This window comes from Pieris napi, chromosome Z (assembly GCF_905475465.1).
Source record: "Pieris napi chromosome Z, ilPieNapi1.2, whole genome shotgun sequence".
Taxonomy (NCBI): domain Eukaryota; kingdom Metazoa; phylum Arthropoda; class Insecta; order Lepidoptera; family Pieridae; genus Pieris; species Pieris napi.
Window position 1 is genome coordinate 9,326,326 of NC_062259.1, and position 18,397 is coordinate 9,344,722.

Here is an 18,397-nt window from a genome sequence, read left to right on the forward strand (position 1 = left end):
TTGGTCATAATTAGGTTTACGAGTTGTTCTTTGTGTAATTTTAGGTTGCTATGGAAGATTTAGCATCCGCTGAACGACAACTTGAAGAACGTGAAATGTCCTTAAGAAAAGTAAAAGAACAATACGAAGCTGCTGTGTCAGAAAAACAACAGTTAACTGATGCTGCGAATGTTTGTCTACGTAAAATGACAGCAGCAACACAGCTCATAAATGGCTTAGGTGGAGAAAAAATAAGATGGACACAACAAAGCAAGGACTTTAAAGAACAGCTGGGACGGTTAGTGGGAGATGTAGTATTAGCTACGGGTTTCCTATCCTATTGTGGTCCATACAATCAAGAATTTAGAAACAGTCTTTTTAATACTTGGATGGGAATATTGAAAAGCAAACAAATACCCGTTACAGATAACTTGAACATCACTAACATGTTGGTTGAAAGTGCCACAATATCTGAATGGACCTTACAAGGTTTACCTAATGATGAATTATCGGTACAAAATGCTCTTATAGTCACAAAATCAAGCTCTTACCCTCTTTTAGTAGACCCACAGAGCCAAGGAAAAAACTGGATAAAAAACAAAGAAAGCTCTAATGAACTACAAATAACTTCATTAAATCACAAATATTTCCGTACGCACCTTGAAGATAGTTTATCATTAGGTCGTCCACTTTTAATTGAAGACGTGGGAGTGGAATTAGACCCTGTAATAGACAATGTGTTAGAGAAGAATTTTATCAAGTCAGGTTCAATTGAAAAAGTAATTGTAGGCGATAAAGAATGTGATGTAATGCCGGGTTTTATGCTTTATATTACCACAAAACTACCTAATCCACCTTACTCACCAGAAATAAGTGCTAAGACCTCAATCATTGATTTTACCGTAACTATGCAAGGTCTAGAAGATCAGTTACTTGGCAGGGTTATATTAATGGAAAAATCCGACTTGGAGGAAGAACGAGTCGCTTTGTTTGAATCTGTTATGAAAAATCAAAGGAGTATGAAAGAATTAGAAAGTAATTTACTGTGCCGGCTAACATCGTCAGAAGGATCTTTAGTTGATGACGAAGCTTTGATTCATGTTCTTCAAATTACCAAAACAACGGCTGAAGAAGTGAATGATAAACTTAAAGTGGCTGAAGTTACAGAAAAAAAAATTATCAAAGCGAGAGAAGAGTTTAGAGCAGTTGCAGCTAGAGGGTCTATTCTATACTTTTTAATTGTGGAAATGAGTAACGTCAATATTATGTATCAAAATTCATTAAAACAATTTTTAACCATATTTGATAACTCTATAACTAAATCAACAAAAAGCAATGTTACTGAAGACCGTATCAATATTATATTAAAATATTTAACACATGAAGTTTGGGCATTTACGTTACGCAGTTTATACGAAAGGCATAAGGCGTTATTCACTTTAATGTTAGCTATGAAAATTGATTGCCATCGAGGTCTTATATCTCATGATGAGTTCATGGCTTTTGTGAAAGGAGGTGCATCGCTCGATCTAAATGCCGTTACTCCAAAACCATTTAAATGGATATTAGATATAACCTGGTTGAATCTAGTTGAAATAAGTAAACTGAAAATATTTTCAGATGTTCTAAACAAAGTAAGTAAATTTTTAACTCTACAATTCAGATAAAAGAGCAAAGTAATTAAATACATATTTAATTTATTTTATTGAGCCTGCGTATATAGCCTGGTACTTAATTATACATTATTATGTTTATATATATATACGTATTTGTTAATTATTTTAAACCAGATAACATCAAGTGAGAAGGAATGGCGCGTTTGGTATGAAAAAGCAAAGCCTGAAGAGGAAAGTATACCAAGTGGTTATCAAGATAGTTTAGACGTTTTCCGAAAACTGCTACTGATTAGATCGTGGAGCCCGGATAGAACACTCTCACAAGCAAGAAAATATATTGTTGGTAAGGTTTATTTATGTACGCGTGTACACGCGCGTACACGTGTGCAAATGTAAATTTTGCAGATCATATAAACGGGCTCAATTCGCTTACTTTCGAGTAGATTCACTTGGAGCTGAATACGGCGAGGGTAGAATTCTGAACTTAGAAGTGACATGGGAAGAGTCCGAACCAAGAACACCTTTAATTTGTATTCTCTCGATCGGGTCCGACCCGTCCACTCAAATTGCTTCTCTCTCAAAATCAAAAGAAATCGGTGAGTATCAATTTAACCTTACGTAGATAAGAGCTATTACAATAATTACTCCTTAGTAATTATTATAAAATCTTGTGGCCCATGCCACTTATCCATTTTTTTTTTCTTTATTTTTCAGTTCTGAAGGCTGTTTCTATGGGACAAGGCCAAGAAATTGTTGCACGAAAAATGATTTCAGACTCCATGAACGAAGGAGGTTGGGTATTACTGCAAAACATACATTTATCGCTTTCATTCTGCGTGGAAGCAATGGATGCTTTAATTGAAACAGAACACATACAGGATTCGTTCCGTCTCTGGCTGACCACAGAGGTTCACCCAGATTTTCCGATAGGATTACTACAAATGGCAATTAAATTTACGAACGAACCTCCCCAAGGAATAAGAGCCAGTATGAAGCGAACGTATCAAAATATTACCCAGGACACCCTGGATTACTCTTCTCTGTCTCAATGGCCACCGCTTCTATATGCCGTAGCATTTTTACATACTATAGTACAGGAGAGAAGGAAATTTGGACCATTGGGCTGGAATATTCCTTATGAATTTAACCAAGCAGATTATGCAGCAAGTGTCCAATTCATACAAAACCACTTGGATGAAATCGATCCGAAAAAGGGTATATCCTGGCCAACAATATGTTATATGCTTGGTGAAGTACAATATGGTGGAAGAGTTACTGATGATTTTGATAAACGCCTTCTCACTACTTTTACAAATGTATGGTTTTGTGACGTACTTTTACGTCCTGGTTTCGAATTCTATAAAGGATATAAAGTTCCACAAACCAGGAACCTTCAAGGATACGTTGATTATATCAATCAATTACCATTAACAGACACTCCCGAGGTATTTGGTTTACACGGTAATGCAGATATAACATACCAAATTAATAGCGCAAAAGATATCTTAGATACGATATTAAGTGTGCAGCCAAAGGAAGGAGGGAGTCAAGGGGGAGAAACAAGAGAAAGTATCGTGTATCGGTTGGCGGAAGATATGTTAGAGAAATTACCTAAGCAATATGTTTCGTTTGAAGTAAGAGAAGCTCTCCAAAAGATGGGTGCTTTCCTGCCGATGAATATATTTTTAAGGTAGATCTTTCTACTTATAGGATTTCTGGCTACAACATCATCTTACAATATATTTTTATTATTCTACAGGCAAGAAATAGATCGTATACAAAAAGTTATTAAAACTGTATACACAACACTTTGCGACCTTAAATTAGCGATAGATGGGACAATAGTAATGAGTCAAGGATTACGAGAATCATTGGATGCTATGTATGATGCACGCATACCAACTCAGTGGTTAAAGGTACTTGTAATTATAACTGTTTATGTTAAGCAATAAAAGCATAGCTCCTCATTAAATCACAAATATTTCGATTTATGTGCTAGGTAAATTGACCATTCACTAACTCTACGCTTTATGACACTAAAATAGTATAATATAATCTGTGTAATATAAATATAACTTTATGCTGCAGGTATCTTGGGAGTCAGCAACATTAGGTTTTTGGTACACTGAGCTGTTAGAACGTGAACAACAATATCGAATATGGTTGCGTAATGGTCGACCTAACACATTTTGGATGACAGGTTTCTTCAACCCTCAGGGTTTCCTGACTGCAATGAGACAAGTAAATCATTTTCTACATAAACACATGTTGACATCACAGCCTTTATTTCCTTTAATTAGAAAGTTATTTGTAGTAAACAATAGTACCAACCATGATTTTTTTTGTATTATGCTATATTATGTTATTTCGACGAAGCTGGACTAACAATTTAAGACTTTTCCAGGAAGTGACACGCAGTCATAAGGGATGGGCCTTGGATTCAGTAGTGTTACAAAATCTTATAACGAAGTTAAATCGAGAAGATGTACATGAAGGTCCCACAGAAGGAGTTTATGTATACGGTTTATTTCTAGAAGGTAAGTTTGCAACGGATACACAATGTAGATTAGGTCCCTTTGGAGTTCCTAGTAAATCAGCACGTTAATCTTTGGATCATTGATGATCAAAAATGATCATGTAAACATACTGTGCCAGTCTCATGCATTAAAAAACTTTACTTTTTTAGGAGCTTCACTAGACAGGAAAACAGGGAAGTTGATAGAATCCAAACCTAAAGTTCTATATGAGCAAATGCCAGTTATTTATATATTTGCTATAAATACAACGGCTGGAAAAGATCCTCGGCTTTACGAATGTCCTATATACAGAAAACCACAAAGGACAGACGCAAAATATGTTGGTTCTATAGATTTTGAAACCGACAGTAACCCAAGGCATTGGACATTAAGAGGTGTAGCACTATTATGTGATATAAAATAAAACTCGATATAAGGTTAATGAAAATTAAAATTACTGAAAATATTTTATTTATCGGGAATAAAGAATATGATTTAAAAATACAACGGGTTTTCCTGCCAACCCTAACAACACCATCTCCACATTCACAATTTAACATCACTATCATCGTTATACAAGACAACCAGATTTTTATAAATGTGTATTCCAAAAATTGCCACTCCGATAACCGCATTTTAAAGATGGCTTTTAATCACATCGTATAAAACAAGTACGAAGGCGCCGCCGGCTCCTCGAAGAACATTTGAAAAGGCACCTTTAAAGAAAGCTCCCGCCCCTTCTGTTTTGAGTATAACACCCCAACAATGTAGCGTATTTTTGTATAGTCGTTCATTGACTGGCCGACCGGACTGCATCATCATACGCCGCCGCACCGTGTCTAAAGGATACGAGGTAATACCGGCAATCGTAGTTACAGTCTGTAAAATTGAATCATTAGCAACCAACACACAAATAGGTCAAACCTGAATGGTAAGGACATTACCTGAGCAATGAGCCATGACACAAATATTGAAGTATTTTTGGGATCAACGAGCATTCCTCGAGCTGTATCGTACAGCCCAAAATATGTGGCACGATAAATAATTATTCCTTGTACCGAGACAACGAACCCTCGGTACAATCCTATTGGGCCATCAGTCTTCATGGTCTTCATCAAACAATCGACTAATCCATTAAACTCTTTTGCCTTTCCTTTACCCACATCAGCGGCCAATCTATCAAGAGAAAAGTATAAAAGAACTTTAGGACCAACTTCAGTCAAATTGGGTCTAAGATCAATAATTTTATAGATTTGAAGGCGAAGAAAAGTTGTGTAAGACAAAATCAGAAATGTAATTGGGTTGGACTTTGAAATCGGTCGCCCGAATTTGATGATACTGATTATGCAGGAGTCTCGGGGGACCTTGATTGGAATACCTCCAAGTGCGTCTAAGTATTAAAAATGATTGTGTAATGTGTAATGTATTGAAATTTGTAAACAATCCAACATTTTCTACTTTTCTATTGGTTATAAGAGATGTGACATTATCGGTAAATTAATCGATTGTTTCTTAGCATTAAAAATCGATGACTAAAAATAATAGATTTTTTTTATTCATCGATTATTTCCTCATTTGTTAATTTTAAAGTTGAACCTAATGTAACCATTAAAAAATAAATTTGACAAATAATTGATTTCAAACTTCACGTTTCAATAAGTGTAGGGTTCCGGAAATTTTGAAATTATCCAAAAAGTATCTACCCAAAACCGAATCAGAGCACCCCACTATCCACGCATGCATATTTTTTTAAATAACTGTTCAACTGCCCTGCGATTCTGTAACTCGCTCAGCGGTTTTCGTATCGGCGGTCGCTCTCAAATCAGTCGTGAAGCAGTCATTTTATGATTTGGCATTCTGATAAACAATAAACTACAAGATCCCACCTTTTCAGAATGCCAAATCATAAAATGACTGCTTCACGACTGATTTGAGAGCGACCGCCGATGCGAAAACCGCTGAGTGAGTTCGAAAAGTGAGTTACAGAATCGCAGGGCTGAAACCGATCAACTATGATTGATTTTCAATTATTTTTAATATTAATATCGAATAGAAAAATCGATTTAAACTTTAAAAAAAAATAAAAATCGATTATTTTTCACATCCCTATTAATTTTATAAACTCAAACGGCCATTTCGAATGTGGATTTTGACAGAACCGTGTGTGAAAGCGCAGAATATCCGTTAGTAATCCGTTACTTATTAAGTTTTTTTTATATTTACGTAAATGTGCGTTACTTCATTTGCAATTTTTGAAACTTGTCTATATTTTGGACTCGGACTGATTTGCTTTTCTGTACGACTTTGGCATACATACTAGACACTGATTTCTTGTGATGGCGTCTGGAAATAGTGGATGTGGACGTGATTTAGAACCTGAGCCGTCAACGAATTCTATGCTTGGTAGACGACCGGCTTTTGAGGATGATTTTGAGGACGATACAAAAAAGTTACGGTAGGTTAGGTTAGGAAATATTCTTTTTTGTTTTTTGTTATTTAAGGCGCCTGAAATTGGTGGGGGGTGATTACTCCCCCTACCCACCCCCGCAACCCCCAATACGGGCGACCGATTTAAAAGTCGTAATTTTTATTTTATTACGTGATTTTCTTCACCTTCATCGTTGTTTAGTGCACAAGCGGAGTTTAAACGTCTAGCCGTGCACTGTTATTTCTTACTTACTTGTGAGAAGGTAAAAAATTACCCACCTTGTTCTTGCAAAATCTAAGGGGTACACGAAACACAAAGATGTCGCTCCGGCTGCCCCGCCGGAGGCTAGATTACCAGCAAAATACGTCCAGAACTGTGTATTTTTATTAACACCCTCTAAGAACATGCCTTTGTAAACATCTTTAAATGCAAAATTCAATGCTTGCGTCGGAAAATATCTAATTACGTTAGCTAAATTTCCTCGCCACAAAGAACCGATTCCTTGTTCTTTAGGGATTCGGATGAAGGCGTCAACGATACCTGAAAATAATAATCATATAGGAAATAATTTTTTTAAGGCCTGAAGTGATCAGTTGTATTCAGAGGGTATTAGTACATTTTTGCGTCTGTTACACATTCATCATTCGTCCAATCAGAAAATCTAATCATACCTTTGTATCTTTTATCTTCTGCGATTTGTTTTGAAACGTGCTGTACTTGTAGAATTAGTTTGACTCGTTCCATAGGCGCCATGGCGGTTTTGGACACCGCAGCGGAAACTCCACCGGCGATAAAGTCCTTCATGAATGCACTTGTTTCAGGACCTTTCTTCCCTTTCCCATCTTTGGCATCTTTTGACATATTGCTGTCCGATACTTAGCTTTTCTTGTAATATCAACGAATCAACTTCTAAGTGTGAAGCAATACTCACGTATTACATTCACAACGTATTTCTACACTTTGAACTTTTAAATACCATCTTCCTGATTAACTCTCGAATAAATTTTAATTTTCCAGCTAGTAAAAATTTATTTTTGTAAAAATTCTTTCACACAAACTTTTGACAGATTATTGAGATAAAAGTAACAAATTTTCTTCTCGTTATATTTAAAATTAGAACCTCACAATAGACTTTTAATTATATTAAATTCTTCTTGGATGTTAACAAATATTATTCTTGTTAAGGCCAATCTATTTCAGTTTCAAGATCCAACCTCTTTAGCATTGGGATTTTAGCGGCCACTCTATCATGTTTTTGGTGGTAGCGACGCGACCGCGACATCTCTCTCAATTGTTCTGCTTCTTTATATAAGAGACGGTTGTGTTCTATATCTCATTCTACGTAGCGAGCAGTCATCCTAGCGATCATGACTGAACTGCACGTCCCGGTAGCACGAACTAAATGCTACCATAACTTTTATCTGTATATAGCTGTAGGTACCCTGCGGTATCAATAGCGTTGGTGGTGTGACAATTTAAAAAAATACAGTGGCGTTTCGAAATTTTAGGTCTGGGCCTCACATTTCTGTATCTGTTTCATCTTTTGTTTTAACCTTCTATCCCTGATAAGAAGATCACCGTACTTAAGCTAGTTTTAAAATATATTGGTAATGCATATTTTCTCCTATAATTAGTAAAGATTATCAACCGATTTTTAATTTACATTCCTTGGCTTTATTTGCTTTTTGTTAATTAGATACTTAGAATTTGAATACATATATATCGATATCTTAACAAAGTCGGGTTTGTTCGAAAAAAGAAAAATAGTGTTATAATATTTGAACATTGAAAAAGTTATATTGATTGAAAAAAATAAAAAGTCATGCTCAAAATGTAACGTTTTTTTATTAAGGGTTTCATAACTGTCAAACATGTTCATCCCGTCAAATTAAAGATCGTATTAAAATAAGGGTTTCGACTCGACATTATATAACCACAATAATTAAATAATTGCATTGTATTTTAGATTTTTAAAATGAAGAATGTCAATAATTGAACTTTTAAAAGGATTGATATTGATTGTCAAATATTTATGCGTGTTCAGAAATTTTTTTTGTGTAAACTAAGAGAAATATATCATGCTATTTCGGTACTTATACAATAAATCAAGGCACATTGTAATGTTGATTATTGCAAGTCGGTGATTATAGTGAACTTAATTTATTGTGTATTTATTCTATACTTCAGATTATTTGTAACACATTCATTTTCTGTAAGGCGGTACGAAGTTCGCCGGGTTAGTTAGAAATAAAACTAACAATAATTAAGGTCCACTAAAATATAAATAAAACAAACAAAAATCCATTTAATCACTTTATTGAGACTACTAGCGTGTATACACAGTTAGTTTCTAGATCACACTGAATGATTGGTCAATCGATTTGTATTGGACTAAACTGTTCCTAGTGTACATGAATGATCTGTGTTCCCTGAAAATACCTAATTGCAAATTGGTCTCTTACGCCGACGATACTGCTCTTGTTTTCTCTGCAAAAAGCTGGAGGGAAGCTTTCTCTTATGCACAGACCGGATTTGATATCGTTTCGTGTTGGCTGCGCCAAAATTTATTAACTCTTAATATAGAGAAAACTTGCTATCTTACCTTCTCCATATATTCTCCTCCCATAGCCTTAATCCCGTATTCCTTAACTGCCCATACACATTCTTCTGTTCCTTCTGTTCCATGCTCTTGCACTACATTGAAGAGAGGTTGTACGGTTAAGTATCTTGGCATCACACTAGATAGTCGACTCACGTTTCAGGCCCATCTTATGAATATGTGTGGTAGAGTCCGCAAACTCATGTTTATCTTTAAGAAAATTCGTCATGTTGCCGAGCCTCATATAGTCAGAATGATGTATTTAGCATTATGTCAATCTGTTTTATTATATGCTATCACCACTTGGGGTGGTGCAGCCAAAACCCATCTGCTGTCCCTGGAACGTGCCCAGAGGGCTCTTCTAAAAGTTTGCTTATTCAAACCCATTCTTTTCCCTACTTTCACCCTCTATCAGGAAGCTCAGATACTTACTGTACGTCAACTGTTCATCCTAAACACAGCCCTCAAACAGCATCACGAACATAAACCTAGTCCTTCTTCCTCTCGATCTGCTCGCCGCCCACCCCCAGTTCACCTTCCTTCTCTCTACACTGCCTTTTCCCACCGCTTCTACTGTTACCTCGGCCCTTTTATTTACAACAAACTAAATCGCAAGCTGAATATTCACTTACTCTTATCCTTCAGTTGTAAAAAGAAGGTCACTGCCTACATACAAGGTCTCAACTATGATGAGACTGAAAACTTAATCCAACCAATGGTCTAACTTACAATTTATAGCTTATTTTTGATTTACTATTTATTTTTATACTTATTTATGTACTGTTATCTATTTATCTAAGTACTAATATATATATATTTATCTAAGTACTAATATATATATATATATAATAATATATATAATAATTAGCACGGATGTTATATCGGCGCGATTGCACACCTACATATTTTAATTAGGTACCTCTTTTCTCCATGTTACATCTGTAAAATGTCCTTATTAATAATTTACTCTTGTTACTGGTTACTTTTTACACCATGTGGGGAGAGGCTGGTGGTCTGAGATACAAGCCCTGCTTAGTTCAGTCACCAGTCTCTCACAATCTTATAATGTTTCCTTGCGACAATATATCTGTTTCTTAATATTTAGTTAATATCAATGTAAGATTGTGGAGAAAAATAAAGATTTTTATTATTTTATTATTTTATTATTTAAACATTCTTGATATCTATAGATAGTGCAAGCATCAGATTCATAGTACTAAATTATTTATATAAAATATAATGCAAAGCATGAAAATAAAATCCAATCAAGGAATTCGTTGAATCTGATACCACTAGTTTCATTATACAACACTGGTACATATTATACTAAAGCCGCAGCTCGAAGCAAAGCAAAAATATCGAGAGAGTGGTGATAAAAATTCAGTTTAATTTTAACTCTATAATTCACTTTTGCTGGTTTTTTTTATTTAACATTTTTTTATTCGCTATCATTTACTATTACATTGTGGTTTGCACCATACTATACATAGCATATGAAAAATATCACTATTAATATAATAATACTCCTATTTCACTGTTTTGTAACATAAACAAGTTAATTAAGGAAGCTTTATTAAATGTGGTTTTTAATACACATTTTCTCACATATTAAATGATGTGCTAAATCCCAAAATATAATTGTCTATACAATTTCATGTACGACACGGATTTAAAACCACTCTGGGTAACCGGTACATTTACGATGGTTATTTTTTAAATCAATTTAAAACGTGTATAAAACTTTTTTATATTCCTTATTTCAACTAAGGACCTTTACATATATTGGAGATTTCTAATGCAACTAGCAATACTATATAAATCTCAGATAACAATCAGTTAAAAATTAAAAACATCCAAGAATCATTAAAATGAAGCTAATATGCTAGCAGCTTCTTACTAATCTTTCAGGGCAATTTAATTAATAATAATATTGTATTTCATTTGCCTATGAACACGAAGTGTTATTAATTTGACAAATATAAAGAAAATCAACTGCAAAAAATGGTGGCGGTAGAAGTTAATATACTATAAGGCAAAATATTTAATAAATATGTCATTTAGGGATTTTTTTCATTTAAATTATTCTCTTATCAATAAAAGCTAGAAGCTGGCTTAGTTTGGATTTAGCATTTCTATTGTTGATCCTAATCTTTAAATTTACCCACCTTAGTTGAGAATTAAATTGGTAAAGTTATAACAATTAATTTGATACAGGTGTAGGTAATCTCATAAAATACAAACTTACTGAAAACTATTAATTGCCTTGAAAAAATACAAAAATTGGAAATGAAATCTTAGATGCTTTTCAGTGTCAAAGGTGCCATTGAAAAAATTACATCGAAAAATAAAAATTAAGAATTGCAATGTTAAGTTTTATTTTGAATTGATTTGACCTTGATTCCTAATAATTAACAATAACTGAATTGTTTACTAAAACCGAGTTACCCAAAATGTGCCTATTATTTTCGCATTCTAGCGGCGTTATCAGCGTTGTCCTTCAATATCTTCGACTTGAGGTGATCCTTGTATTTCAAAATACCACCCTCCCATTTTGTGACAGTGCCATTTTCGCAGATCCAAATCTCTTCGGCAACCTAAAACATTGATTACAATTGCAATGTTTTTTCTTTAAAAAAATGTATATATATATATATATATATATATATATATATATAAAGGTCGATCTCCATGAATAAATAGCGTTTTAAGCCCAGAAGAGCTCTTAAGTTTCATTTCCCAGAGATATCGAAAACTATATACTGATTGAATATAGTTTTCGATATAACACAAAAGGTGCCTCCCGCCTCATGAAACAAGCTAATATGTGTACCACAAGTAGCTCCCACACAGGTAATCCTAGTGTGGGAGTTAGTACACTTTATTTTACCTAAATATCTTGTTATCTACTATATAAAAATAAGTCGGGTTTTCCTTCCTGACGCTATAACTCCAGAACACACTAACCGATTTCCACGGTTTTGCATTCGTTGGAAAGGTCTCGGGCTCCGTGAGGCATTTATAGCAAAGAAAATTCAGGAAAAATTTCAACAGAAAAGCGGGATCACCAAACAAAATGTTACATACGAAGCCATCTGGTGGCGAAACGGAGTTCGCCGGGTTTGCTAGTTGTGTATAATAAAGTTTTTTCTTTTCTTTACCAATAGTAGATTGCAGGTTTTCTAACATATTTTGTAAAGGCTCATTTATTATATTACTATTTATAGAAAACTTACATTAAAGAGATACATAAAATCACTAATAATAAGTTAACGATTTCTTTTCATTCGATCGAATAAATGTTTTGATCAAATAATGGTGTGTTTAAGACATGTTATAATATGTGTAACAATATCTTTTTAATTTCCGTTTAGCATACATACCTGGTTAATTAGTCTAAAGTCGTGACTAACAAGAACCATGCCGCCATCAAATTCGTTTATAGCATCTCCTAAGGCATCAATAGTTTCCATATCAAGATGGTTAGTCGGTTCATCTAGTAACAATAAGTGCGGGGTCTGCCATGCCAGCCAAGCAAACACAACGCGACACCGTTGTCCGTCAGATAATTGCCGCATCGGACATATCTATGAATAATAATCAAATATTAATGCATTTATAAAATTGGTTGATTTTAAAGTTACAATAATTCACCAAACGAAATATATCAATATTAATATTATGCGATCTTTGCTGTGAAGCATAAATTTAATTCTTGAAAATTAATAGAAATTTAATGCTAAACCTCAAATGTAATCAAATTTGAGGTTAATTAAGTCACATTATTATATCAAACGTTTTACAATTAGTAAAAGCAGTAGTGTCAGTGTAGAAATTAAAGTTGACATAATATTGCTAGAATTATGTTCATGTAAAATACCTCTCTTTTTATAGTCTTTATATATTAACAAACCTGCTGTCGGCCGGTGAGGCCGTAGCGGCCAATAATTTTCCTCATCTCCTCCCGTTCCCTGACTGCGGGGAACTCCTTCATCATGTAGTCAAGAGGCGAGAGCTCAAGATCTAGAAGCTCGTGTAAGTGCTGGTGGTACCTCCCAATGCGAAGGTGAGAATTCTTACGAATCATACCAGTTGACGGTACAAGCTGAAAATATGTATACGCTATGTTATGTAGTCATTTACAAAACTGGTATTGTTAGTTGCATACACCACCGAGTTGGTTTAATATTAACCATCTTATTTTATAAGAACAAGTAGCTAATAGCTGGTCCTTATTAACCTTGTTTCATTATTTAATTGAGAGATTATTTAACTGAGAGAAAGTTAATACAGATGAAAAGAGATGTGAATTGTCATTGGAAGAAGAACATAAGGATGCGAGTTAGACACAAACAGGTATTATTTAGTTGTTATAATAATATTAATTTATGTATAAAAGGATTTAAAACAAAAGCGTAGACTAATTAACAGTAATTAAGTCTCATTTTATTTGATTAACTACATATGTTTAAATATTTAAATTAAGACAATGTTGCATTTTAATTTACTGAGAGACCTACTCACCTTTATTATGAGTATTAAAATATTTGATTAAAATGACTTACATCTCCATAGAGCAATTTGAGTAAAGTGGACTTGCCAGCACCATTAGGCCCGACCAGAGCAAGCCGGGTGTCTAAATCAATACCAAACTCAAGGTTCTTGTAGATCCATGGACTTTCATCTGTGTACCGGAACGATACATTCTGAAATAAGTTCAATTCAATAATTAAGCAAATTAAGCCTATTCATAATTTTTGATTATTAATATAAATTTATATTAGCAGGATTATAATTTGCTAGTAAAAACAATTCTGGTTCCTTTATAAGTTCGTGTTTTTTTTACTACATTTTACTGTACTGTAGAATAGATTTAGACTTTAATAGTTCGTAGATGTTCTGCTTGTTTGTAGCGCCACTGATTATTAATATTTTGTAAATCATTGTTGTGCTATTCGAAGATTATAGTTTTTAAATAACATATAATTTACATTACATTAAAAAAAACATACTGATCAATAAGTTAAACCATAGACGATTTGAGATGCAGATTATACCTTGTATACATTATGAATTTAAGCTTACCTGCACCATAATAACTGGCGGCGGGACTTTTCCACATGACGGGAAATAGAAGTTAAGAATTTTATCATCAACAACCTTCTCAGTCAACCCTTGAGCCACCATTTTAGCCAATGTTTTTTCTTTAGATTGAGCTTGACGGGCCAACTTTGCGGAACCGTGACCGAACCGGGCTATATAATTCTGTAAATAAAAAGTTATTTAAAATAAGTCTGCAGTGTCGGCCTAGTGCCTTTCATCCGCGCCTCTCAACCCTGAGGTGTTTTCTTTCTATTCACAATCAAAACCCTTTTGTGTGGTAAAGGTAAATATCGTGAGGAAACCTTAGACCCCAAAATCGACGGTTTGCAGACATAGAAGGCTGATCTTTGTACTGTACTGTATTGTAGCAATCGACCTAGTAATGCCCACAGGTTTCTATTTATTTACTTAAAATAATACGTATATTAATAATTACGACGTATATAGGTATGGTATATAGATCGTTTAAGCAGTGTTGACCTTGTGTCTTCAGCATGCGACTCTCACCCCCGTCTATGCACCAATCGACTTTGTGCGCATTTAACGAAAACATCGTGAGACCTACTTGCTTTAGACAAAAAAAGTCGACGGCGTGTGTCAAGGCACAGGATATGCCTATTAGATTGACAAATGATCATGAAACAGGTTGAGAAAACTGTGGCGCAGACCTAAAAAGGTTTTAGCGCCACTGATTATTAATATTATACAGTTCGTTTATTTGGAGCTTTAAGATAACTCGATAACCACACACATAGTTCACATTACTAAAGAGTATAATATTATTATCCTAGTAAAGTTTAACCAACTACAAAACGAAGTATTGGAAAAGCAGAAGCGTAATCTCTCGACTATAACAGTCATTTCCTGTTCAAAGTTGTTTAACGTACCTTCATGTGTGAGATCTGATCCTGTTCCCAATTGTACTGTTTCATTTGATTCTCAAGGAGTTCCATTCGGGTCCTCACAAATGCTTCATAGTTACCGGTGTAGTACTTAAGCCGACGCTTGCTCATGTGGACAATATTTGTACAGACTCCGTTCAAGAAGTCCTGCGAGTGGGATATCAGCACCAGAATACGTTTGTATCTAAAAATAATATAGCATTTATGTGAATTTAAATTTGTAAATATCCATTTCTTATTTGGTAAAAATGTTTGTTATATGATATATATGTCACCGTAAAATTGTAAAAACCGTTAGATTGTAATCTATCTCGCGAGATTGTAAACTGTCGAAAGATTGTCAACTCAACATACTGCTTGCAATTTAACGTATTATTATTCGGTAGTTATATGAAATTGTTGGGAAGTAGAATTAATCTGTAATTGACCAAAGAAGTTTGAATAATAACTAAGTTAGTGTAGTACAATCTACCGAATACCGATAACCGATAGATTACAATCTAACGGTTTTTACAATTTTACGTTAACATATATAAACATTTTAGTTGATTGATTATGAATTGTGTAAGAACACTTTGTTCATTATTTAAGATACAAAAAATTATATTATAACCACTATATGTATTAAGTTTTCCTTACTGTTTAAGTTCTTCTTCCAGCCACACACAAGCGTCCAGGTCAAGATGATTCGTCGGTTCGTCAAGCAATAAGAGATGGGGTTTCACATATAAAGCTCGCGCCAGCGCGATTCGCATACGCCAACCTGTAAGAGAACAATTTAGTTTTGAAGTATTAGTCTAGACCTAGAGTCTAGGTTCATCAAACATTATATTTTGGAAACCCAAGGTTCTACTTTAATTTGCAGTGTTTTATTGGGTAAAGTGAATCAACTAAAACTTAAATAAGTGTTTATGCCTCCAGTAATATTATATATCCCTCTCTGAATAAAAAAAATAAAGAAAAAACTATATTTTATTGAAAATATAATATGTATATCAGTAAAAATTATTGATATATTCATACAATAATTTAACCAACTATACCTCCAGAAAAATCCTTAGTAGCTTTCAGTTGCATTTCCTTAGTAAACCCAAGACCATGGAGAATATTAGCAGCACGAGCTTCAGCAGTATCCGCACTTAAATCATCCAAGCGGTCATACACATCAAGCAACTGCTCTTGTGCTTCTGTTAAAAAAAGTCACACACAAAATTGTAATCTTAACTAAATAGCAATGGGTAAAAATTATACGCTTAGCAAATGAAATTCTAAAGATTAAATGCTATAGATCAGCAATATATTGATTTTAAAAAAAACATACCATCATCTTCACTTTGAGCAAGTTCCTCTGCAAGTTTTTCAAGCTGAATACGCTCTTCGTCCACTTCCATTACACATTGTAAGGCACTTTTATCAGAGGCAGGCATTTCTCGGGTTAAGTGAAAGATATCAATATGGTTAGGTATGGGTACTTCACGACGTCCAAGTGCAGCCAATAATGATGATTTACCTGTTGAAACAAATAGAGATAAAACAATTGCGCTTTTTAAGGAAAAATTATAGAATACTTATAATAATAAAACATTCAATTTTATCATAATATATTAGAGAAACATACATACATTTGCAATTTGCAACATTTATACTATTTATCATAAAAGTGGCTTATAAGTAGTAGAGTAAACATTAATTAAGAATTTCTTCTGTCTAGATATTTTCTTTATTATTCAATGAACATAAATAAGTTAATTGAACTTAAGATATCAAATTTCTTTGAATTTCGTTTTAGTATACAGCGCAGAGCAAAATAATTGAAGACTGAGATGTACATAGAATTTCGCATATCTGTAAAAACTACTAATACTAACAAATGTGCTTAAAACTTGTTGCATTAAAAAAAAATATAGTCTTATTTCAGATTATTCATAATAAAATCAATGTTTTGTATTTGTAACTCTATTTTAAGAAAACAATTAAGTTTGTTTTTTTAAACATTCGCTTTGATAGTACAGGTTTTTTAAAGTGAAATCATCCATTTGATTACAAAAAAAGCAATACAAGATATTGTTCACTTCTTTAAACAGCATTAAATCCTTAGTTTCTTTCTTCAAGTTTTAAAGAAGTAATAAATAATAAATATTCTCCAAAATAAACATACCACATCCATTGAGTCCCACAAGGCCATATCTCCTTCCACAGTTCAACTCTAGCAAAGTATCCTGGAGAAGTTCACTTCCATAGAAAGTTATAGAGAAATTTGCTATTTTAATATCTCTTGAGCGTGGATGCACTGCTAGAGAACCAGTACAGGACCTTGCTTCTGAGTTCAATTTAGCTTCTTCTTCTAATTTCAAACATAAAGCCTCTACAACAGACAAATTTTTTTTGAATTGGAGCTAAGCTCAGAATCAAATCACCTAACAAATAGGTAAAATATACAATATTTAAACTATTTGTTAGGTGATTAACTGATTAGTCTGCAGTAGGTGGAAGTACGTAAAGGAACCATAAAAAGATATATTGGTAGGTGAATCTTGTATAAATAAGATTAACATAAAAATATAGTTAAAACCAGAAATTTGTATGACGTAGCTAAAACTTACCTTCGGCAGTGAGCTCACGATCCTCTTTAGTGGTGCCGTTCGTTTCTGTTCCATTCTGCTCGCCCGATGTAATTTTGGCAATAGGTTTTTTATTTCTGTTAGTAGCTTGCTCCTTTTTCTTTTGCTGAGCGCGTTTTTTGGCGTCAGACGGCATTATTGAATAGAAATCAAACTGCAATAAAATGAATAATTTACACGTGAACACTTCGTGTTAATTTTTGCAATAGACCAACACCATTATTGCACGACAAAACTTTGTAGATGAATCACTTCCGAATAATGTTTCTACAGTTAAAGCACTATTTTAATTTGATTGTTTTTAAAACTTATAACTTAATAATTCGAACCTACCTATTTATTCCATGCAACGTTAAAGTGAATCGCGTCTACACGTGCTGCTTTGAAAACTTGAAAAGATCCGTGCTTTTTTTTCATTCGCAATGAAATATGAATTAACTCTATGGAGCATAGAATAAAAATAAACTACAAATTTTAGACCACAGACTAGAATAGAAGGGCTATGACCAAACTGGAAATCTATGGTATATATGTTGTATAAAAACCACGTATAGAGTTAGGACCCAAATGTCACATTTATTAAATATATTTTTAATTTAATACAAACCTATTATAACATTATTTTAAATAAAATAC

The 18,397-nt window shown here is 33.7% G+C and overlaps 3 protein-coding genes across 3 annotated transcripts in view; 1 reads left to right on the top strand and 2 right to left on the bottom strand.

Moving 5' to 3' along the window:
* Positions 1-4,551, top strand: part of LOC125062188 (dynein axonemal heavy chain 5) — a 46,482-nt gene extending 41,931 nt beyond the window's left edge. Inside the window, 8 exon segments of the mRNA XM_047667900.1 lie at positions 45-1,613; positions 1,770-1,938; positions 2,039-2,191; positions 2,310-3,285; positions 3,355-3,511; positions 3,684-3,836; positions 4,000-4,132; positions 4,282-4,551. Of these exon segments, the coding sequence (XP_047523856.1) occupies positions 45-1,613; positions 1,770-1,938; positions 2,039-2,191; positions 2,310-3,285; positions 3,355-3,511; positions 3,684-3,836; positions 4,000-4,132; positions 4,282-4,535 (3,564 nt within the window). The 3' untranslated portion in view covers positions 4,536-4,551.
* Positions 4,552-4,565: 14 nt separating this feature from the next.
* On the bottom strand, positions 4,566-7,647 carry LOC125062187 (ADP,ATP carrier protein-like). Its single transcript, XM_047667899.1, has 4 exons — positions 7,211-7,647; positions 6,818-7,079; positions 5,056-5,287; positions 4,566-4,990 (listed from the first exon to the last, which is right to left on the bottom strand). Exons 1-4 carry the CDS (start codon positions 7,398-7,400, stop codon positions 4,748-4,750), a joined length of 927 nt encoding a protein of 308 aa, XP_047523855.1. The 5' UTR covers positions 7,401-7,647; the 3' UTR covers positions 4,566-4,747.
* Positions 7,648-11,445: 3,798 nt separating this feature from the next.
* On the bottom strand, positions 11,446-18,220 carry LOC125062186 (ATP-binding cassette sub-family F member 2). The gene is made up of 12 exons (XM_047667898.1): positions 18,095-18,220; positions 17,744-17,915; positions 17,299-17,505; positions 16,462-16,650; positions 16,184-16,327; positions 15,780-15,903; positions 15,126-15,324; positions 14,221-14,400; positions 13,701-13,841; positions 13,049-13,240; positions 12,519-12,722; positions 11,446-11,732 (listed from the first exon to the last, which is right to left on the bottom strand). The coding sequence occupies exons 2-12, from the start codon at positions 17,895-17,897 to the stop codon at positions 11,598-11,600; spliced, it is 1,869 nt and encodes a 622-aa protein (XP_047523854.1). The 5' UTR covers positions 17,898-17,915; positions 18,095-18,220; the 3' UTR covers positions 11,446-11,597.
* Positions 18,221-18,397: the final 177 nt, after the last annotated feature.